The 21,137-nt window shown below is 61.1% G+C and overlaps 1 protein-coding gene across 3 annotated transcripts; it reads right to left on the bottom strand.

Moving 5' to 3' along the window:
• Window positions 1-1,434: 1,434 nt before the first annotated feature.
• Window positions 1,435-20,849, bottom strand: SEMA7A (semaphorin 7A (John Milton Hagen blood group)). Of its 3 annotated transcripts, none has more exons than XM_040969208.1 (14): window positions 20,630-20,828; window positions 9,779-9,933; window positions 9,471-9,512; window positions 9,119-9,211; window positions 8,868-8,952; window positions 8,681-8,791; window positions 7,898-8,037; window positions 7,009-7,193; window positions 6,324-6,432; window positions 6,012-6,210; window positions 3,851-3,978; window positions 3,581-3,735; window positions 3,353-3,414; window positions 1,435-3,202 (listed from the first exon to the last, which is right to left on the bottom strand). In XM_040969208.1, exons 1-14 carry the CDS (start codon window positions 20,808-20,810, stop codon window positions 2,841-2,843), a joined length of 2,007 nt encoding a protein of 668 aa, XP_040825142.1. In that variant the 5' UTR covers window positions 20,811-20,828; the 3' UTR covers window positions 1,435-2,840. The 3 variants fall into 3 exon arrangements, with proteins under 3 accessions (XP_040825142.1, XP_040825143.1, XP_040825144.1); XM_040969209.1 differs by having other exon boundaries at window positions 9,779-9,924; XM_040969210.1 differs by lacking the exon at window positions 9,471-9,512 and having other exon boundaries at window positions 20,630-20,849.
• Between the last annotated feature and the right edge of the window lie 288 nt (window positions 20,850-21,137).

Raw genomic sequence — 21,137 nt, 5'->3', positions numbered from 1 at the left:
TTCAAAAGTAAACTCTGGCCATGACGGCAGAAGGTGGAATGCATGGGCTGAGGCAGGCAGGTACGCACCATTCCCAACCATTTATCTCATCACCTATAGCCCACTTGCCCAGAGGCCTTCTGTGGTTCCCTGGTACCTACAGGGTTAGGATTCAAGGTTTCACTCTCAAGATGTGGCACGGATGGAATGGTCCCATGTCACCTCCAGCTACTCCCGAGACAACAAGAAGCACAGCTCCCATGCCCACCTCCCACTTGGAACCATCACACCATTGTTCTCCAACCCCATGCCTCCTCTCCTATCAGGCTGGCTGCCTGGGCCTCCACAACAGAGCTGCAGCTGCTTTGCTTTGAGCAAGCCCAGGCAGCAAAGGGTGGAGGAATTCAGGAAAAGTCCAGGCCATTCTGAAACCTCTGTCCCCAGTGCCTGGCAGAGGGAGCGGCCATTGCAAGAGGAGTTCCAGTGAAGGAAGCGAAGGATTGATGAGAGCCAGGGAGAGTATGCAGTCCCTGTGAGTTGATCCAGGAAGGCGAGGCCAGCCCCCAAGGGAGAGGGCACGCAGGACGATGAGTGGATGGGAACGGATCTGGGCGCCCCTGAGAGCCATGAAACAGGAGGGCCCCCGCAGAGGCTGGCTACCGCTGGGAGAGCTTTCACAGTGTGAGGCTGCCTCCTCCCAGAGAGAGGACGCAGTGGGCAGAGGACAGAGGCACAGGCCCGGCATTCAAGAGGCCAGCGCCTGTCTCTCAAGTGACATGGGGTCTTGCTCATCCCCACGAGGCCCCAGCTTCCAGGCTGCTGGCCCTTCTCAGCAAACAGGGCCTCTCCTGGAGCTCTCCTCCCAGCTACCCTCATTTACATGAGATTTACATGAACTCATTTCATGCCTGGATGCACACAGCTTCCCACCCAGCCAGCCTGGGCCCAGGACAAAGAAGTGTGTGTGATCTCCCTGGAGGTCACCCTGCAGTCCAGGGGTGTCACCTTTGCTCCATTGGCCATTCCTTCTGCCCTCTGCCTGTTGCCAGCTAGGTACTGGCTGGTGGAATGTGGGGAAAGAAGTGAGAGGTGCAATTCCAGTCCTGGGGGGTCCACCGGAAGCTGGGCTCTGACGCAGAGGGGAGCGGTCTCAGGTGTGCCATATGTCCACCCAGCTGTGACTGTTCAGAAACACAGCCACCACAGGCAGGGGAGACGCTCTGGTGGGTAACTGGGCTCCCCCCCCCCCCCACACGCTACTCCATGATCGGCCTCCTGGCTCTCCTTCCTGCACAACCCTTGCCCAGACCCCTACTCTGCCAGGGGCCAGCCAGGCCTGAGGACCCAGCCTCAGTTCCTTCTGTCACCTCTTATCCTGGGCTCCACCCTCACCCTCTCCAATCAGGGACATTCCCTCCACCCACCTCCTTTTTCAAAGCAAACAAGAGGCAGGGGTAAATAAATAGCTCGTTTATTAGTAATATGTTACATTATTAAAGTGCATTGAGAAGAGATGCAGGGGCCGAAGCTGGAAGGCCGCCAGTCCCCGGGCCCAGCCCTGGGCGGCCAGACCCAGCTGGAGGATGGCCCACCCTCTCGGATGAAATTCATGGACAGGGCTGGGGGCCCAGGGGGTGGGGACAGGGGTGGGACAGGGCCGTCCCCACGGAATTTTCACAGTTTAGCTTAAGTTATGACATGTCCTGAGCTGAAGGTGGGAGGTTAGGAGCATGGAAGCGCAGCCCCTGGGGAAGGGGGCCCAGGGGTAGGGAGGCAATCCCTGCCCCCCCACCCCCAACGCCAAGGGCAGAGTCCTGGGACCTCCCGCTGAGGACTTGGCTCCGTTTGCAACACCGACCGACTGACTGAGGGTCTCATTCTCTCCACCCGTCCCGCTCTGTCTTCCTCATCTGACCCGGTCCACAACCACCTCTCTCCTGGTGGGGGAAGGGAAGCGGAAGGAATGGCCCGGACAATGTTCCCTGGGTCCAAGTTCCCAGGGCTGGGCCAGCACCTGCCACCCTCCCTGAACCCACTTGCGTCTCTGGACCCTCATCCCACCCCACTCCCCATCCCCCCTCAACCCTGACCTGGGGAGCCTCAGATGGGGAGGAGTGGAGAATCCGCTACCCCACCCCCAACTTCCTCCCCGGGGCCCCCACCCCCCACCCCCAGCAAGGGATTTTGGTATTTTTCATACGGATGCAGTCGGAAGTAGCTATACATGAAATAAGTCTAACATAAAAATAGAGCTTTTTCCGTCCTTCCGTCCGGAAAGCAAACATCCTTCAATAAACATGCAAGGCGGCCGGCCGGCGGTCGGCACGACCCCATGGCTGGGCCAAGAGGGCCCGGTCTGCAGGAGAGGCTGGTCACCCAGCCGTTAGGGGGACAGGGGATGCAGGCAATGGAGGAAGGGGGTCCGGAGGGACCCAGGCCTCAGCCTCAGGACGAGGCATGGTCCCCCACTGTCCCTTCCACTCCCGGCTCCCTGGCCAGGGGCTGGCTGGGGGCATGGCTGCCCTGGATCAGGGATAAGAAGCTTTTGAGAAATGTTCCCGGCTTATCGTGCTGCAGTCTTGAGGTCACTGCCTTATGTTCCAGGACCCCCGCCCTGCCATCCCCTCTCCACATGGGATCCTACAGCCGCCTGCGGCTCAGCCGGACATCCCCAGGGTGGGATGGGGGGCGGTGGGCTCATCCATCCCTAGGGGATGCAGCAGCAGCAGGCAAGGAGCTCTCAGGTGGTTGGGCAGCCTTTGAGGAGCAGATTTTTTTCTAGAAGTCCACCACAAGGACTGGGGAAGCCACACGGCACCTCCTTCCCACTCCCCACCAGCCCTCTCCCTACCCTAGAGGTTCTAGTGGGCCAGCAGGCCTAGAGCTAGTGTGGGCAGGATCCCCAACCAGAGGGAGGTGGCCAGGGTGCAGCCGTGGCCCAAGAGATGCTCAGCTAGGGCGCGGTCCTCGGGCAGAAGCTCCCAGTGCTGGGCCTCATGCAGGTAGGAGCCCTCCTGGGCCTCGCAGCGGTAGTGGCCGTACTGGCGGGCCGTGAGGTTCTCAATGAACAGGATGCAGCTGGGGCTCTGGTGGCCCGGCTCGCAGCTCTGCTCCACGCTCTCCTCATGGCGCCACGAGTAGGTGGCGTGCCGGGACTCCATGGGGCAGCTCAGATAGTAGCGGGAGTTCCGGGCCAGGGACACCTTCTGCAGCGGGGCCTCGTCTGGGGGGAGGGGGAGGAGAAGGCGACCGACCATCAGGGAAGAAGGGGGCCTCTAAGGGAATATGGGGCACCCTAACCCACCTGCTTTCCTGTTCTTTCCAGGTTCCCGCATCCGACCCCTCTAGGCTGTGTGTCCCTGGGGCTGCCTACCTGGCTTGGGGTTGGGGCACTCCTTGTGTGGCTCAGCAGGGTTGATGGACTGCAGCACTGTCCTAGGGTGGGAAGGAGACCAGGGGTGGCTCAGCCCAGCCCCTCCCTGGTCCAGTCTGCACCCCAGCAGACAGGAAGTTCGGACCAGCCCACCAACTCCATCCCCATTCCTGCAATCCTCTGCCACATACCCCTCACCACCACCACGTTCCCTGATCCACAACGTACCGCTGGGAGCTGTAGATGGAAACGCAGCGGCCCTGGTCCCAGCCACAGTAGGGGTCTCGGGCCATGAGGCAGCCATGGCAGCCCCCACCATACACCTCACACAGGTCCAAAGGCACCTGGCTCACCTCCCACTGTGAGGTCACGTACAGCTTCCGCTGGAAGAAGCAAGGTGCAGGGCTGGGGTTAGGTCAGGGGTCCCCCCACAAGGACACACACACATCACACACACAGAAGCCTCAAGACAGGGGTCAGCGGGAGAGGGGGGCTCACCCGCTCGGTGTCCAGCGACAGGGCCTGGATGGGGGCTGCTCGGTGGAAGGGCTGGATCTCCATGATGTTGAAGACAAGGGTGTGTGTTCCCTCCCCCGACTCTACCACCTTGTGAATGGTGCCCCTGTCTGGATCAGACAGAAGGTTAGTGGGCGGTGGGAAGGGGTTGGTCCTGCCACGTGGCAAGACAGCTGGTTGCATTCAGACTCTCAGCTAGGCTGAGAGTTCCAAGGAAACCCTGACTGGTGGAGGAGGCAGGGGCAGGGAACCCGAGGGCAGCCAGGTCACAGCGGCCATCTCCAGAACCCCCCAGAAGGGGCTCAGGTGAGTTTAGGGCACCTGTACCCACCCACAGAGTAGAGAAGGGCAAAGGTCAAGGTGTGTCCAGGTCCATCAGAACACCACCCCCTCTTCGCCCCTCAGCTCTTCTCTCCAGCCATCCCATCCCCTCCCACCTGCTCCCAAGACGACGCAGAAGGTGCATTGCTTTAAATAGATCTTTAATTCTGGAATAATTTCAGATTTCTAGAAAACTTGCAAAGACAGCACAGAGTTCCTGCTGCCCCTCCCCCATTTCCCTGGGTTGTGGAGGTGGGGTGAGGATGATCTTACATAAGCGGGGTGCACCTGCCACAGCTGAGTGACCATCCACCCATGGGTGAATGGCCCTAGCCATTCATAAGCCATCAACCTCACTCAGATGGCCCCCTGTCCCACCAACGCCCTTCTCCCATGCCCATCTAGAACCTTCATTTGTTCCCAGGCTCTAGGACACCGCAGCCAGTTGGGGACAGCAGGGGAAATGTTTTGATACAATCTTAGATCTGAGAAGGACCTCAGGGTCCACCTCAAGGTCCCCAGGCACCAGCCTGGGTGGTTGCCTGCTACCATGTCCGGGTCTGTAACCGTCAGGGACTCACTGGGCATCCTGACCCTGGTGTTCCCAGCCCCCTTCCCTGCTGCCCTAATTTCTAGACTCTCCCTCCCTCCCTCCCCCTCCAACTTCCCTGACTGTTCCCTGACTGTCACCTGCTCTCTGAAAGCAGTCAGATGACTGCCTGCCAGGGACACTGCCTTCACACACACACACACATCCTGCCTGGCACTTTCTTCCCCAAACTGCCCCCAGGAACAGCCTCCCGCCCCTGGCAATGCTCAAAGGAACAAGCGTTTCCTGGGCTCAGGAAACTTCAGCTTCCTGTTTGGCCCTAGCAGTTCCAGAGGCTATAGCCAATTTCCCTGGGCTGGGGCGGAGTGGGGGGTGGGAGGAACCACCAAGCACCTTCCCTGGGCACTGAGTGCACTGGCCAGGTGCACAGGCAGGAAGTGTGTGGGTTCCCAGGGCCCCCAGAGTGACTCTGCGTGACCCCCACCACTCCACACACCACTCCTTGGAGTCCCCCAATCCTCAGTCACCCACCACACCTGCGGTGAGTGTAAAGCAAGGACAGGGCCCCTGGGCAAAGAGGTGGGGGTCTCAGCACCTGACTCAAGTCTTGCCTCCTTTCCCATGGCTGCAGGAGTCACACCAAGGCCCGGGGGTGCAGGGCTGAGGGCTCCAGCCTTAGCTGGCAGGGTGAAGCACCCACAGAAAGTCAGACGGTGTGGGGTGTATATGTGGATGGGGGAGGGGGTGGGTGATTGAGAGAGTACCTGGGACCTGACCTGTGCAGCCCGAGGTGCACAATGGCCTCTTCTGAACCTGTACCCGGGATCCCCTCTGATCTGGGGCTGGCAGTGTGGCTACAAACCCAGCTGAGGCTGGCTCCTGCATGCCCAGTGGACACGCAGCCCACCCAGCTGCCCCAGGGAGGAGTGGGTGCCCCACCAGAGTCCTCTTACCTGCTCAATCTGGCAGCATCAACCTATAGCACCCCCCAGGGTCCAGGTCCCCCCCAGGTCTCCCATCTTGACTCTCCATCTCCCTTTCCAACAGCTGTTTCTTGGTCCAAGCTGCACCCAGCTCCACTCGGGTGCCAGACACTTCTGGCATGTGCCTTTCTCTCACTCTAGAATGTCTCCTCCAGGAAGCCCTCCCTGCCTGACCCCTGCACAAGCACACAAACACACCAGCTCCCGCCTCCTCACGCCTCTGCCAATCTGGTAGGCTGCACACTTTCCGCAGCTCTCACGTCAGGCAGGGACCCCGGGGTGGCCTCACCTGTGGTCAGGTACAGCACGTGGAAGGTCTTCCCGTGGCTGGCCTGCATGCGGTGCACGACCACCTTCTGGTAGTGGTACTTGGAGTGGAAGAGCGGCGTCTTCAGGGGCCCGAGGGGCTCCACCCTCTGAGCCACCTCAGGGTGGCTGTCAGCCACCTGGAAGGTCTCTGTGGGGATCGGCTGCTGGTTCGGAAGACACTGCAAGGACAGCAGCTCGAGTCAGTGGATTGAGCAGTGTGTGACAGGCAGGGGTGGGAGTGACACCCAAGGGTGGGGGCTACAGTGGGACCCAGCTGCACATCACGGCTCACCTTGCCAGGCCGGGGGTTGGGGAGGCTCGTGTGGTAGCCCTTGAGAGAGGACACCCGGAAGACCCTGTCGATGTCACCGAGGGAGTACACACATACGGCCGAGTAGTTCCTGCAGGGGAACAGAGCATCCTGCTCAGCTGGGCTGGCCTGGGCCACATGGGCACACACACAACCTTCCAGCTTCACCCCTTGTGCCCTGCTCTGGTCCCCAGTGATCATACTAGGTCTGCTGGCTGGGTGTTGCCCCCCAGGACCCCAGCCCAGCCAAGCCCAGAAACCATAGATGAGAATCTCAACATGGTCCCCTACACCCCCCATCACCTCACCCACACACCTGGCACTTTAGCCTGCCTTGTTTTCAATCAATGAGAGCGATTAAGAAGTGTGAATTATCAGGCACAGGCAAGGCCCCATGCGGGTGTGATAGCACCTGGCACCCACCCACGGGAGGGCGTCTGCAGCTTTTTCCTGGGACCCAGCCCCCCATCTGAGCACACCCATGCAGGCAGCAGCAGGACAGACAGGCACAAGTGCAGTCACACATGTGTACTTGGTACATGTTCACACTCCCACGTGTGCAGACTCGCAAGAGTGCGTGCTTCACACCTGACCCCAGACCCTGTGGTTTCTGCTCAGCATGGCCCACATACCACCTGGGCCCAGAGTTCAGAGCAGGGTCACTCACCAGGGGTTGGAGAAGACCCCATAAACCCGGGTGTCCTTCCACTGGCCACTGGGGTCGGGCAGCAGGAAGACATCCTGCAGCCGGTTGAAATTCTTGTTGGTGGTGGCATCGCTGCACACCAGCATGGCCTTCAGGAAGGTATTCCATTTGGAGACGGACAGCGAGCTCTCGCCACCCTGGTCACCCTACAGGACCAGCAAATGGGACGCCCTTAGCACCTGCATGCCTGGGGCACCTGCTGCCAGCAATGCCAGTCCCTGGAGGAGGGCTGGCTGGGGACAGGGGTGACCTGCACCAGGTTGCCAGGTGAGGCAGGCTCCAGCCGATGGGCCAGGCTGACCCCGGGCATGGGGCATGGAGGGGCAGCCTTGGTGAGCCTGCTGGGTCCCCACACAGCAGCAGATGGTTCAGACATGGATGTGTCTACTCACACTCACATATGGCACAGCATACAGGTTTAAGTGGAACACTCAACACTCATGTCACACCATGCTTTTGCATGTACACACACGTGCCATGTGTGTGAACATGCTCACACACATGCACTGTCACATGTACTCCTTACACACACAAACACACTCACACATGTGCTCACACATGCACATGCTGTCAGATACACACTCATATGCACAGCCACATAAATATTCTCATATATACTGTCACACACACATAGCCCTATGCAAACTCAAACATGCACAGACTATCACACACAGGCTCACACCTGTACACACAGACACAGGCATACTCACACAGGCACATGATGTTACATGCTCACACATATGCACCAACATTCTCACATATGCACACACACATATGCGGTTACATGCATACTCACACATGCACCCAGCTTTGTGCACACATAAGTACATACAGTCACACACAGGCTCACCCTGCACAGCTGGGCCACGCGGGACACATTGAGAGGGGCCTCAGGGTTCTTGTCAGGATTGTCCTCCCGGAAGAAGTAGTAGATCTTGTCATCATAGGCCTGGTCCTGGTGCACAATGGTGGCTTTGATGAACTGTGGGTCTGTCAGAGACACAGACTGGCATGAGGCCGAGAGGCCACCTCTGGGAACCCACATTGACCCTATGCTCACATCCCCACTCCCACACAACCCAGGCTCAGGGCTGAGCACACCTGGAAACAACGCAGAACGCCAGGCACCAAACCCTAAGGGGCTGCTACTCTGCTCCACCCACAGTGCTGTTCCTTACTCCCGCAAAGGCCTCAGCGGCCCAGGAGCAATGACTTCATGCCTGGGGCCCAGGAAGCTCCCTAAGGACCCCCATGTCACTGCTGCCTAATTGGCACAGCCCTAATGAGGGAGGGTAGGGAACGAGGCACGGGAAACCCTAATATGAGCTCAACCAAGGGAGACACTCAGGCTCCAGGGGACCCCATGCCAGGTCTGGAGGTGCCTGTTTTGCAGCCTGGGACTCCTTGCGTCACACCTGCCCTCTGGTCTCCTCCACTGTTCCTTGGTTCCCAGCCCAGCCAGCTCTGTCCTTTGCCCCCGTCATGTCTGCCCTGCAAGGGTGCTGATTGTGCAAGCTGTATGCCCATCTCCCCACCCGTCTCACTGGGCACCAGCCCTCCAGGAGGCCCCCCACTGCTGCCCTGAGCATCCACAGCAGCTTGTCCAACTTGGCTCAACTGGAGCCTGACTCACTCTGCATGACAGTGTCGCTGGTGTATAGCTCACTGTCACCCCGGATCCGCCGAAACCGAGGGATCTTCCCGTTGTACTCTTGCTTCCGGATCGTGGAGTACACTTCATCCCCTGGGATGCAGGGGTGGAGAGTAAGGACGTGCACCCCTCCCTCACCCTCCCTCCAGAGAGGGGGATCCTGGCCTACCTTCAAATAGAACCAGGGAGTTCTCATCTGGGCTGAAAGGGGCATAGCCTCTCATCTCTCCAAGTGGCACCACAGAGCCATTCACCTGCAGAGATGGGATAGGGGTGAGGCATCAGAGCCATGTGACCCCACCCCTGCTGTCCTGGAGCCAGGGGCCTCATCCTCCTGGGAATTCTGAAGCCTTGGAGTCCCCAGCCCCTTCCCATCCTGACATGGGCAGATCATTGCAGGTCTGGACGGGGCCTCCATACCAGGTTCCAGCAGCTGGGACGCCGGGCGTTGGTGCCACATGCAAGCAGCCCATCGTTACGTGGCTCCAGGAGCGTGATGAAGTTCTCACAGTCCTGCAGGGGGAGGGTAGTGAGACAGAGAATCTGGGGGTTGGTGGCCCCGGTGAGCCCAGCTTGAGGTAGCTCAGCATGGGACAGCTGGGAGCAGGTGCAACAGATTCCATGGGCCGTCCCTTCAGAGTGTGGACCAAAATTGCTCTCATCTGCCTGAGGCTCCCAGGGGCAGATCCTTGGTGGGATGGGGGAATCCTCCCCTTCCCGGGGGCCTTTCGTTCCCTCCCTCCCTACCTCCCTTCCTCTCCCTTCCACTCACCCGTTTGTCCTGGCAGGACACCCTGGAGGAACTGATGTTCACCTGGCAGGAGGGGACAGGGGGACTTTAGGCCACTCAGCCAGGCACAAGGGGCCCTAAGTGCCTTCCATGCAACCACAGGACAGGCCCAAGCTAAAGTGGCCTCACTCTCCCGGTCCTTCATGGCACAAAGCAGCAGAAGAGAGGGAATCATCCAGGAGCACCCAAGCCAAGGCACAGCTCAAGCATCCACAGCACTACCTGGCCAGGTGTGTGAACTCCCAGGGGGGCAGGGGAAGCAGGAGGCGGGCAGCGGGGCCCGGGCTCACCGTGTGCACGGACGCGTCCTTGCCGTCCGTGGGGAAGTTGAAGCGGTAGATCTTGCCACGTCCGCCCACCCACACGAAGGGGCTACCCGACTCGTGGAAGAGCACCGTGTGTGGCTCCGTCTGGCCAAAGTCCAGCCAATCCTGCCCTGCACGGCCTGGGGAGGAGACCAGAGGTAGAAGCGATGAGGCTTGGCCCCAAGGAAGACAAGTGGGGGGATATCCATTCCCTTCCTACCCCAGGGGTACACGGACACTGCCTGTGCTGGGTGCTCAGGGCTTGCCCAGGTAGGGTCTCTCTCACTGGGATGCCAAGAGCCACTGGCAGAAATAGGGGGGTTCCCCTGCAGGGTCCAGCCACGACCTCTCCCCAGTAGAGGAACAGCCTCTCTCTCCATCCCTGATCATCTGGGATTCTTAGGCTTAGGAGAGGGGCTGAGGGGGAACTTCCACAGCTAACAGACCTCCCTCTCCTTCCAGAGATGCAACAAGCAGCCAAGGTCACCAGGACTCCATGCCCTATCCCCAGCCCACGCTGCACCCCTTGTTAGTGGGCACAAGATCAGAGCTGGGCAGGAATCTAAACACCCACTTGCTCCCATTTCACAGATGAGAGAGTAGAAGCCAAGGAAGACACAGCCCCAGAGGCACACAGAGGCAGGTCAGGGGTGGGGCCCAAACCACACAGCTGGTGCTCCCAGGGGCCCAGCCCGTGCTCCCAGGGGCACAGCCCACACTGGCCTGGCTCCACCCCCGGAGCGCCTGAGGCTCTCCTGACTCTTTCAGCCTCCCAGAGACCGGGACAATAGAGCTCAAAAAGGAAAGTCTACAGCCACCGCCCCTCGCACCGCAGCCCTGGGAGAGGATATGTCTCATCTCCAGTGTCCCCGCTGAGGTTGTCCTGGTCACAGGGCCAAATTACAGGGATGGGAGACTTGTGGTTGTGCCCCCCCAAACCCCATCAGCCTAGGCCAGGCCTCAGCCCGGAACTCCTCTCTGATCACCGCATCTACAGCTGCAACAAAGTTCGGGGCGGCTAGCATGTGGCAACATTACCCAAGCAGAGGGCAGCAGTCGCTGGCTCAGGTCAGGGCTGCAAACACACCTCCTTCCACTCAAGGAGCAACCACCCCGCCCTCCTTCCCCTCAACCCCCCCGCCGTGGGACATGTTCAGTCCAAGGTCAAACTTCCAGATGGGACAGGCTAACCCAACCAACCAATGTGCCAACTCAGTTCATGGTCCAAGCTGGCCTGGTCCCTCGGGGCTGGCCGACTGTGGGCAGTATTGCTTGCGGCAGCCCAAGCCTCCCATCTGCCCCAGCTGTGTAGGGCAGCAGTGATTCTGTGGCCCTGGGCAGGGCTGGCCGGGTTTGGGTGCCACTCTGCTCCTGCCCTTCCTGCTAGGGTCAGCAGCACAGCCCGCAGGCAGACATGGTCCTCCTGACTCAGCGCCCAAGGCTCCTCTTTCACCCGCAGCGCGTCCTGGATCCAGACAGCCTGCAGCCCCAGTTCCCCTCCTGCTGCGCCCGCAGCTCCGCGGTCAGAAGGCTCCAGTCTACATCCAGAGACACTGGGCTGAGGGCCGAGATCCACAGTCTCCCCAGTCCCCACCCTATGAAAGCCTAAGCTCGGCAACCACCTGGGTCGTGTGGTCCCCCACACCTTGCACCTGCACCCAGGCCTTGGAGGGACTCAACATGCAACTCTGCCCACGGGAGAGAGGCAGGAGTCGCAGGGGTATCAAACGGAGGAGAGCAGTCCTACCCAGGGCAGTCCAGTGCGATGGGGGAGGCACCGCTCTGCCGTGGGAATGGAATCTGATGGGGTATCATCCTGCAGACCCCAAGGCCACTCAAAGTCTTTGCCAAGGACATGCAGGGAGGGTGAGGGCTGCTGGCTGCTGGCCGTTGGCTGCCAGCAGGAGGCTACAGTGCGGGGACCTAAACAGTTCTCTGTGGACCTGCAAGCCCCACTGGCTCAATGCGGGAGGCAGGAACTGCTTGTCCTAATATGCAGGAAGGGCAATCAGGAGCCCAGCCTTGACCTCTGACGTTGGCCCCTCCCAGTGCTGTGTGTCCAGTGATGGGCATAGGGTGAGGGGATGGCACCAGCTCAGCCCGGGGACAAGCCTTTGGCCCGTTCTCCATCTGAGCCCCAGCCCGGTTCCCGCTCTGCCGGGGGGCCCTCAAAGGGCCTGATTGTGCTGGGAAGCGTTGGGGCCGCGGCACCCAATGAATGCATGAAAAGATGCTTTGTGCAGGTTGGCAGGAGCGGGGGCTGGGGGCTCAGGGGCAGGAGGGCTGCCTGGAAGTGAAGGCAGCACCAAGCCACAGGGCCCAAGGGTGCTGGGTTCCGGCTGGACCCACACGGGGAGGAGAGCTGGACCTAGGCAGGGGGTGGGGAGAGGCAGCCTTCAAGGCTCTGTATGGGCAGAGGCTGAGCATGGCCAGTGCCCACCATGGCCAAGGCCACAGGCCAGTCTCATCCCGGGGCCTCATCCCAGGGACATGCGCAGGCAGATGAAAGCTGGATGGGCCGGGGAAGAATTCCTGAGTGAGGCAGGGAAGCTGACGGCGGCGGCCGAGCAGGTGCAGAAGACAGAGGCTGCATCCTAACAAGAAGAACTGAAGAACTGGGACGGTGGGTAGGGGCTGCTGGCACAGTGGGGGAGGGGAGCCAGTCCAAGGACACAGCAACCCCTGCCGGTCAGTGTCCTAAGGAGGAGAAGGAGGAGGGGCCTGGGAGCAGGAAGCACCCCCTCCTCCACCTGGCTTCCCCATCCTATCCCGCTAGCTTGGCTAAAAGGAGCACCACCACCGTCTGGCACTGCATCTCCCCTCCTCACTCCCCAGCCTGACGCATTAGTGGCTGACTAAGTGGTAGCTAAAAGCTCCCAGAATAACCAGGGGTTCGGGCAGAGGAGGGGGCTAGGGGCACACGGGGAGGACATGGCCCCTGGGGCAGGCCAGGCACAAGACAACTCCTCCCCCATGCTCTACCCCGGCCCTCCCACCTCACCACCATGTGACTGCGAGCCAGGCCTCTCTCAGCACATGCGGACTGCTCTGTCCAGGGTTGGGCTCTATGGCCCCAGGCCCACGCCAGCGTGAGGGTCACATGGCATGGCAGGGCTAGGGAGCAGCCGCTTCCCTCAGACACAGCATCGCTACCTCCAGCCAGGGCGTTCCCTAGGAGCCCTCTGGTCCCCGGGCAAAGAATCAGGCCTGATTGCTTTGGGGGCTCAATCTCCCCATCCCTGCTCCAGCCACCAAGTGTTCAGGACAGGTGTCCCCAAGCAGGTCTGCCTCGTAGGGCATCATTCCTTTCCTGACTCACTCTGTGTGCTGTCACCACTTGGTCCCATATCCTGGATGACTGAGACACAGGAGGACAATCCTAGTATGTGTGTAGAGGGGTGGGATGGGGGTGTTGCCCTCAGCAGGGGCACCAGGGGTGGGGTCCCACATTCTGGTTTAACCCACTGACCTCCGGGTGCCAAAGGCTGGATGGAATGTGAGCTGTCCAGTGTAAAATGCCTCCAATTACAAGAAGGCAAAAGAGCAAGCCAAGGTCAGCTGGGAGAGCAAGAGGGGAAGTGGGGGCATATCCGGTCCCAGCCAGGCCTGCCTCACAATAGAACAGGGAAGGCCCAACCTGGGCCCTGGAGTACACGGCACCCTTGGGAATTACAGGAAGGGACAGCAGCTGAACAGTCGCCGAGCTGAGCAGGCTTGAGGCTATGGAGGCTGTGCCACTGGCCCTGCAGTAAACAGCCAAGGGTCCAGCCCCATCTTCCAGGAGAAGGGGATAGAAGCTTAGTTCCCCGTCCCAGTCTTTTCCTGAGAGTTTTCTGTTTCCACGTGCTTCTTTTTCTGCCCCTTTTCACACCCACTGCGTCACCCCTCATTCTGAGCTTCCCTCCCTCCTAGCTGCCACAAATCACTGACACCTGAAGGACATCTCTGCCCACCCGGCCACCAGGTGGGACCCTGGGCTCCCAAGCCAGACCAAATCAGGCCCAGAGGGGTGAGTCACCATGCAAGAGCAGGTGTCCGTCAGAGCTGGCGGGCGGGGCGCCACTGTCTCATTCACCCAGCACTCTGGGGTGGCTCCAGCCAGCGCAGAAGGAAGATCACAGCTGTTGTTAGGGTCCTGGCAGCACCAGGCAAGGCCAGATTCCAGATGGCTACCAGCTGCCAGGGCAGGTGACTGGCCTTCAAGATCCAGGGAGGAGCAAGCTGGGGCTGGGAACGCCCACTGGAGGCTGCTATGACCTTAACCAAACGGCAGGACGGGACGTGGGGGAGGAACTGGGTCTTCCTGAGTTCAGTTTCCTTTCCTGTGGACCAGGGATGCAGTGGGGCTGGTCCTTCTCCAAGCCCAAGTTTGGGGTCCACAGTGATTCTTAGGTGGAATCCCACAGCAGGTCTGGGTCAGGTGCATGTGAGGCAAAGGTGAAGGCAGAGGAAGCTGCCACCCTCTTCTGTCTCCCGTGAATCGCTGGTCAGACTACATGACCAGGTCTACATCCCTCATCCCCTCCATTTACACACGCGATGACAAAGTCCCTTCCAAGCCACCAAGGGCCAGTTCTCTGTGCCACTGAGTTTCAGGGGTGGGCAGAAAAGGGGCAGTGTGTGTTGGGGGAGAGGAGACAGCAAGCCTGGCAGGGGTGCGGGGGAGCCTTGGCAGGACCCAGGAAAGTCAGGGATCCCAGGTCCTGTCCAGCTTCTGCCAGCGCTTCAGCCCAGCAGTTTCCCGCTAAAACCCCCAAGTCACAATGACCAAGGTCAGCTGGTGGCAGAAGGTGGGCAGATGTAAGGACCTGCTCCCGGGCCCAGAGCCAAGGCAGCGGTGTGGGAGAGGGCACAAAACAACCACTCTGGAGGTAAGAAGAAGGGCTGGAGGCAAGGAGACGGTGAGGAACAGGAGGCAGCCTGGCCCAGCCTAGGAGGCGACAATGCAAGGACAGGCAGCTAAGGGCATGGCCTACTAGAGGAAGCAGAGATGCCAAAACAGAGATGACACTGGCGACCTGACTCCCACACAGCGCCTGCTACGTGTCAGATACCTTATAAGCACTTCTCACAAGGTGGCTTCTCTTCCCACACCCATTTTGACAGATAGGAATAGCGAGGCACACAGCTAGAAGGGAGGTTGACTCCGCCCAGCTGATTCCATGCTTCCAACCCTGGGGGGGCCCCAACACCAGCCAAGTCAGGCTGGGGTGAGTGCCCCTGGAGGCTTCTCTCCTTGCAGCTAAAGGAGAGGCTAGTTGGCCAGAGAAGCCTTGTTCTCCACCCAGGACACCCAGAAGTGCAGGGGTGTAAGCAGGAATGTGGGGGCACAGCTCACAGCCCTGCCCAGTGTGACTAACTGGGATATCTCCAGGGATATTTCTTTCCAGGCTACAAAAAAAAAAAAAAAAACCACGGTGTGGTTGGTCCAGACTGACCACCAAAAGGACGGGCATTACCGCCTGCACTTGCTTGCTCCCGCCCAGCTGTGTTCCCAGCCCTGGGTGAAAACACATTCGCTCTGCTCCCTGGCTCCTTAGCTCAAGAACCCATGGTGACTCCCAGGTGCCCATCTCAGCAGGTGCCCACCCCCTCTACCCCCACCCCCGGGCAAGGCCTTTCTTCCTCTTATCTCTGAACATGTGGACTTTGCCCGTCCTTGAAGATGCAGCCTAAATCCCTGGCTCCAGGAAGGATTCCAGACCACTGCACCTGTCCCAGCTGTGTCGGCACAGTCCTGGCTACTCCTCCAGCTCCTTCTTCCAGGGCTTGTCTGGGTTCCGGAGCGGGGCTGGCAGCCCTCCACCACGAGGGGTCTCCGGGCGCTGGCATGGGGCCCAGGGCCCTGCTGGGAGCAAGGGTGCTGGAGGCGCAGCAGGATCAGTCTAATCCGGAGCTGCCGTGACGGCTAAACCCAGATTAGCCCCAGCCGTGACACGGATCAACCTAACCCCCCCTCAAACACACATACTTAGCCCTGCCCCACCAAGAGCAGAGACCAGCCAAAGTGTGTGTCTGAGGGGGAGACTGAGGGCAGCCGAGGCTGCTGGCATGGCTCCAAGGCAGCATGAGGGGTCCCTAGCCCAAGATGGCCAACTCAGGGAGAGGCTAAGGGCTTGGAGCTGCAGTAGGCTCAGGGGGCAAGGCTCAGCTTTGCCTCCTGGCTCTATTTGTCAGGCAGGGGAACCTGGACCAGACTCCGTCATCGGCTGGCCTCAGTGTCTCCGGCTGCGGGGTGGGTGTGTGATTGGCCCAGTTGATCTTTGACGTCTGTCCTGAGCATGCTGAGGTCACTGCAGATGGTGACACGGAGGAACTGAAAATCACATGGAATGGGATACGGCGGTGCAGCAGGCAATTGCCGGCTGGCCTGCAGAGCCACATCCTCCTGCAGGACAGCTCAGGAATGCCCAGGATAGCCTGGGAGAGGGAGGGCTGACAGGACTAGAGGGGCCAGGGTCAGGAGGAGACAAGGGCTTGGAGAACTTCCCTGTGCCACGGAGGCTGGGGAAGGGCCAGCCCTTGTGGCCCAGGTGAGGTAGAGAAAGAGGAAGGCCCTGTTCTCCACAAGGGCCGCTGCCTCCGGGCCCTCCCCAAGCTTTCTCTGGGCTGTCTCCTTGAGGCCAGGATAGCTGCCTTCCCCCGACTCCACCAAGACCCCTCCACCTGACAGCCACTCCTTTGGGAGGTCAGGAAGTCCCGCCTCTTCTGAAGGCAGGTGGGTCAAAGGGTCAAAGGTCCTGCCCCAGCCTGGAAGAGGAAAACAGCTTCTGGGGCAGCCGGGCCCAGCTGCAGGAAAAAAAAAAAAAAACGGAAGAAAGAGAAACTTGTCAGGCTTGTAGCTGCCGGCACAAGCCAGAACGAGTGGTCAGCCTCCTGTGAGGCAGGAAAAAGGAGCCTAGGGCCAGACTCCACCATCCACGTCCTCACAGCCTACCTGGCCCTCTCCTGGTTCCCCTTCCTCCCCCAGTTGCCTGGGATCTGCTTTCCTCCTAGAGACAGAGCCACCCATGCTCAAAGAGGTCAAGGTTGCAGGAAGGGGAAGCTGGTCAGAGGAAGGGCAGCTGCCCCACCCAGCAGGCCAGCAGGTGGACGAGGGGGTGCGGGAGGGGCTCTGCAGAGGGGGATTGGGGTGGGCGCCTTCAGGAGTCAGTGGGGCAGTCCTGGTCTGGAAGCTGCAATTACTCCCCCCTCCCCCCACTTCTAGCATTACTGCCTCTGGACAGGCCTCTCCTGCCCACCTGGGTCCCTCCCGCAACCCAGCAAGAGGCTGCTTTGCAGGGGACAGGTGGCCCAGCTCAGATGTCCTTCCTGCAGAGAAACCCACACAGGCCCTAGGGCAAGGTCTTCATGAGCCCCCCCCCCCCCCCCACCAACACGCTGGCTCTTCTCCGGAATCCCAGCTGCCACATTTGGGGTCTCAGGGCGTGACTGGTGGATCTTTCTCCTATCCTCCCCTCCCCCCTTCTTCCTACAGCCAGGCTGATTCCTACCCCTATCCATGTCAGTTGACTGCTTCTTCCAAAAGGTGCCCTGAGCCAGCAGCCCGGGCAGGTCACTTACCCTGGCCCTCAAGGCCACTTGCTCTAGGACTGCTGGGTTTATCTCCCCATCTCTCTGTCCACATTCAACAGTCTCCAAGGACTACCCCCTGCAAATGTCTGTTGCGTGAGCAGGTCCACCCCAGAAGCCGCAGGCCAAAAACAAGCCACTTCCTCCAACCCATTTCGACACTGGGCCCAGGAGAGAAAACTCCAGGGACCGCCCTGCTCTCCTGCATTTCATCTTCTCAAAGATTGCAGCAGTCCCCACCAGTGCTCCCCTGCCACCCAGGGACAGCGAGGCCTGAGAACAAATTAGCCCTCCTCTGACCCTTTTTGGACATTTGGGGAAACAGAGACCCAGTGAAAGGCAAGGACTTGGCCAGAGTCACACAGCCCAGAGCTGGCACTCTTTTGTGGGAGTATAACCCATTGCCACCTGCTCCACAGCTTCCCCATGGGGGGGAGAACTGAGACATCCCTGAGCGCAGGAGGAAGCTCTTGGTGACATCACTGCCAGCCTAGGAAACCCCCTCTCCTCCTGGGGATTACCTGCCCCCATCCTCCCTTCTGCTTCAATTCTACAGGGGGTGTTCATCTCGGAGGTGATGACTACATCAAAGTTCCCAGGCTGGCAAAGGATTTCCACTGGAAATGCTGGTACCAGGGGAGCCCCAGCTGTGACCTCATTCCTCCTCTGGGAGGTGGTGACAGCAGGCCCCTGCCCTGGGGAGCAAGCGAGGGGCCCCAGCATGGCTCCCCAGCAGGGCCACCAAGTCAACAATAACATCCTGTTGTTTCACTGGGCCAGAGAGAGGGAAAACCAGCCTGGCAGGTGGAAGTGGCAGCCTGGGTTCAGGCTGGTTCACCTCTGATCTTGGAAAAGAGTGAGCAACTACTCCTTGGCCTCTCCAGCTCCTGCAAATGTTCGCTGCTGGAGTGGGGAGGGCGTCATGCCAACTTGCAGTGTTCAGCCTGCTGGGGGGCTGGGACCACACACACACCCCTTCACATCTGTGTCTCATCCATACCCCTGCTTGTTCTGGTACCCTGAGGGTCACAGCCAGGTACAGAGTTCAAGGACGCCCAGCAGTCTGTGCAGGCATGTTCTCTGTATCCAGTCCATCCTCGCCCAGCTTTGGCCCTGTCCCAGGAAGCCCCTTTCCTGCAGTGCCTGCTGGGCTGCTCTCTTTCTGGGGCTCACTCTCCACTCCTATTCCAGCTCCAGGATCCCCTACAGCCTCGGCATTGCCATGCCCCAGCCACGCAGCAGTGGACAGGACTCCAGGATGACACCGGGCCCGGGGCGGGATGGCAGCCTCACCAGCCTCCACTCCAGGGTCTGTCCTACTCTGGTCCATTCCTGTCCAATTGCCATGTGTTAAACCCATGGGAGACAGGAGGCAGCTGTCAGCCGGGCACACCGGTCACCAGCTGGTGGCCCCGGGTGGCAGGTGAATGGCAGGGGCTGTCTGGCCAGTGGGATACCTGGCACTGGTGCAGGCAGACACAGACTGTCCTCGGATAAAACTGGTGAGCTAGGAATGGTGGACCCCAGCCCACAGGGTTCTAGCTGGCAGAGGGCATGGCCTGTATGATCATAGCAGTGAACCCTGAAGTGGGGGCTGGTGGAGGCATGGTGCTAAGTTGGAGGCTCAGCAAAGTGGAAAGTAGCTTTGGGGTGGGGACTAAGTGCCCAGTATGTGCATTAAAGTGCTAAGAGGTGAGTGTGCATTAAGAGTGTGTGTGTGTGTGTGTGTGTGTGTGTGTGTGTGTGTGTTAGGGGCAGGAGGAGGGGGAGGGAGGGGGAAGCAGGACCTTAGCGAGGAGAGCAGATAGTAGCAAAGGGAGATTCCAGAACACTGAGTAGTGGCATTTGTCCCAAGGGCTGTGGCGTCCAAGACAAGGCTAAAGGGGATGGAGGCGAGGTGCCCATGCTGCAGAGGAAGCCTGGGCCAGAGCTGGGGGAGGCTGGGGGAAGCATGCTCCAGCTTCCCCCACTGTCCTGGCCAGACACTCTTCTGTAGTGGGAGAACCATCAGCCGCTGCTCCTTCACCTCAGCCTCAAGACCTTGTCCTATGCTGGAAGGCAGCCCCTGCAGGCCCAGCGCACTCCCTGGCTGCCCAGTGACCTTGGGCGAGTCCCAATCCCTGAGCCACGGGAGGCTGCTGCGGCAGCTCCGGTCCCTTTCTATGTGTGGGTTTTTCCCTCTGCTAAGAATACCTGCCCCAGATAATGCTGGGACTCCGCAGTTGCTGCAAAGTACCAAAGAAAAGGCTCGGGGCGGGGGAGGGGACGGCGGCTGGGCATGGTTACCCCCGTGCAACCCCACCACTCCCACCACAGGGAGGTCCCTGCAAAGACGCCAAAATTGGGGACACCGCCTGGTGGGCCTGGGGGCGTTTGTGTGCAATGCAGGGGAGCAAGCTCACACCCCCACCCCCGTGTAGGCTTTCTGTCCCACGGCACAGGGGGTTCTACTCTTGAGTATCACCAGCCTTGGTCCCCTGCCACCGGCCAGGTTCTCACACCCACAACAGCCTGAGCCTGCAGCCCCGCCTCGGATCCGCCTCTTGGTGGTGGGGAGGGGGGTCCCGGTAGCCGCACCCCACCCGATGGGCACTGCCCCCGCGCCCGCGTCCATCTCTGGTGACAGCTGCCACGTGCGGGCACGGTGTGGGGCGGGGGGAGCGGCCGGTCCCAGCACTGCGGCGAAGGCGCCCGGGTGCCCCCAGCACCCGCCTCACCCCAAACCGGGCTCGTTGCAGGAAGCCCACCCCCTAGCAGCCCGGTCGGCGCTCCGGGCCGGGGCGGGGGCGGGGGCAAGCGGCGGGGTCTTTGTTCCCGCAGCCGGAGCGCGGCGGCGACGCCGAGAGGTCCGCGCCCCCCTCGCCCGCCCAGTCCAAGCCCCGCGCGCCAGCAGACAGCCCCGCAGCCAGGGAGGAGGGCGCAGGAGGTCGGGAGGCCAGCAGGGGAAGGGTCCTGCACAGAACCCGCCACCCCACCCCGCTCCGCCACGCCTCAAGGGCTAAGAGCCGCTCAGGGCCGGGAGACGGGGACCCACAACCCCCGGCGCCGCGGGCGGACTTGCAGTGACTTAGCCGGGCCGGGCTACGCGCTCCCCAAGCCGCCCCGTGCTGCACTCCCCGGTGCGCGCAGCGGACACGGGCGCCGGGACCCACGCCACCCGGCGGCCGGCCCGGGGCCGCAGAACCGCGCGCACGCACTCGCGCCGGTGCCGCACACCCGGGCGCTCGCCCGCGCAGCGTCCGTCCCGCGCCCGGCGCCGCCTACCTTTCCAGACGGCGGCGATGCGGGGTCCGCTCTTCGGGTGGCCTTGGGCGGAGGCGGCGGCCGCGCAGAGCAGCAGCAGCAGCCGCAGCGGGTGCCCGCTGGGGGCCGGCGACGGCGGCAGGCTGCAGACGCGGGCTTGCGGCGCGCGGGGGGCGGCCCGTCCGGGCGGAGGAGGCGTCATCCCGCGGCCCCGGAGCGACAGCGGCGAGCAGCCGACACTGAGCCGGCGCCCGGCCGCAGGCAGAACCCAGCGCCAGGGGCGGAGCCAATGCCTGACCCCACCCCGCCCCGCCCCCGCCCCGCACCACCCCAAGCCCCGCGGGCACCTGCTGGACCCGAGGCGGGCGACCAGAGTGGGGTGAAGGCAGGAGGGGGTCTCCAGCCCGGGCCTCCGCTCCAGTCCCCCTACTCCATCAAAGGAATGGCTTGCAAGTGGCGGAGAGGCTCACTCTGGGCGCCTGATCCCGCCCCACCAACACACACACCGGGGATCACCTCCTCGCTGAGG

This window comes from Ochotona curzoniae, unplaced genomic scaffold (genome assembly GCF_017591425.1).
Source record: "Ochotona curzoniae isolate NIBS_2020 unplaced genomic scaffold, NIBS_Ocur_1.0 scaffold_4701, whole genome shotgun sequence".
Taxonomy (NCBI): domain Eukaryota; kingdom Metazoa; phylum Chordata; class Mammalia; order Lagomorpha; family Ochotonidae; genus Ochotona; species Ochotona curzoniae.
Note: the sequence above shows the minus strand (reverse complement) of the source record. Positions and strands in the feature narration are given on the sequence as shown.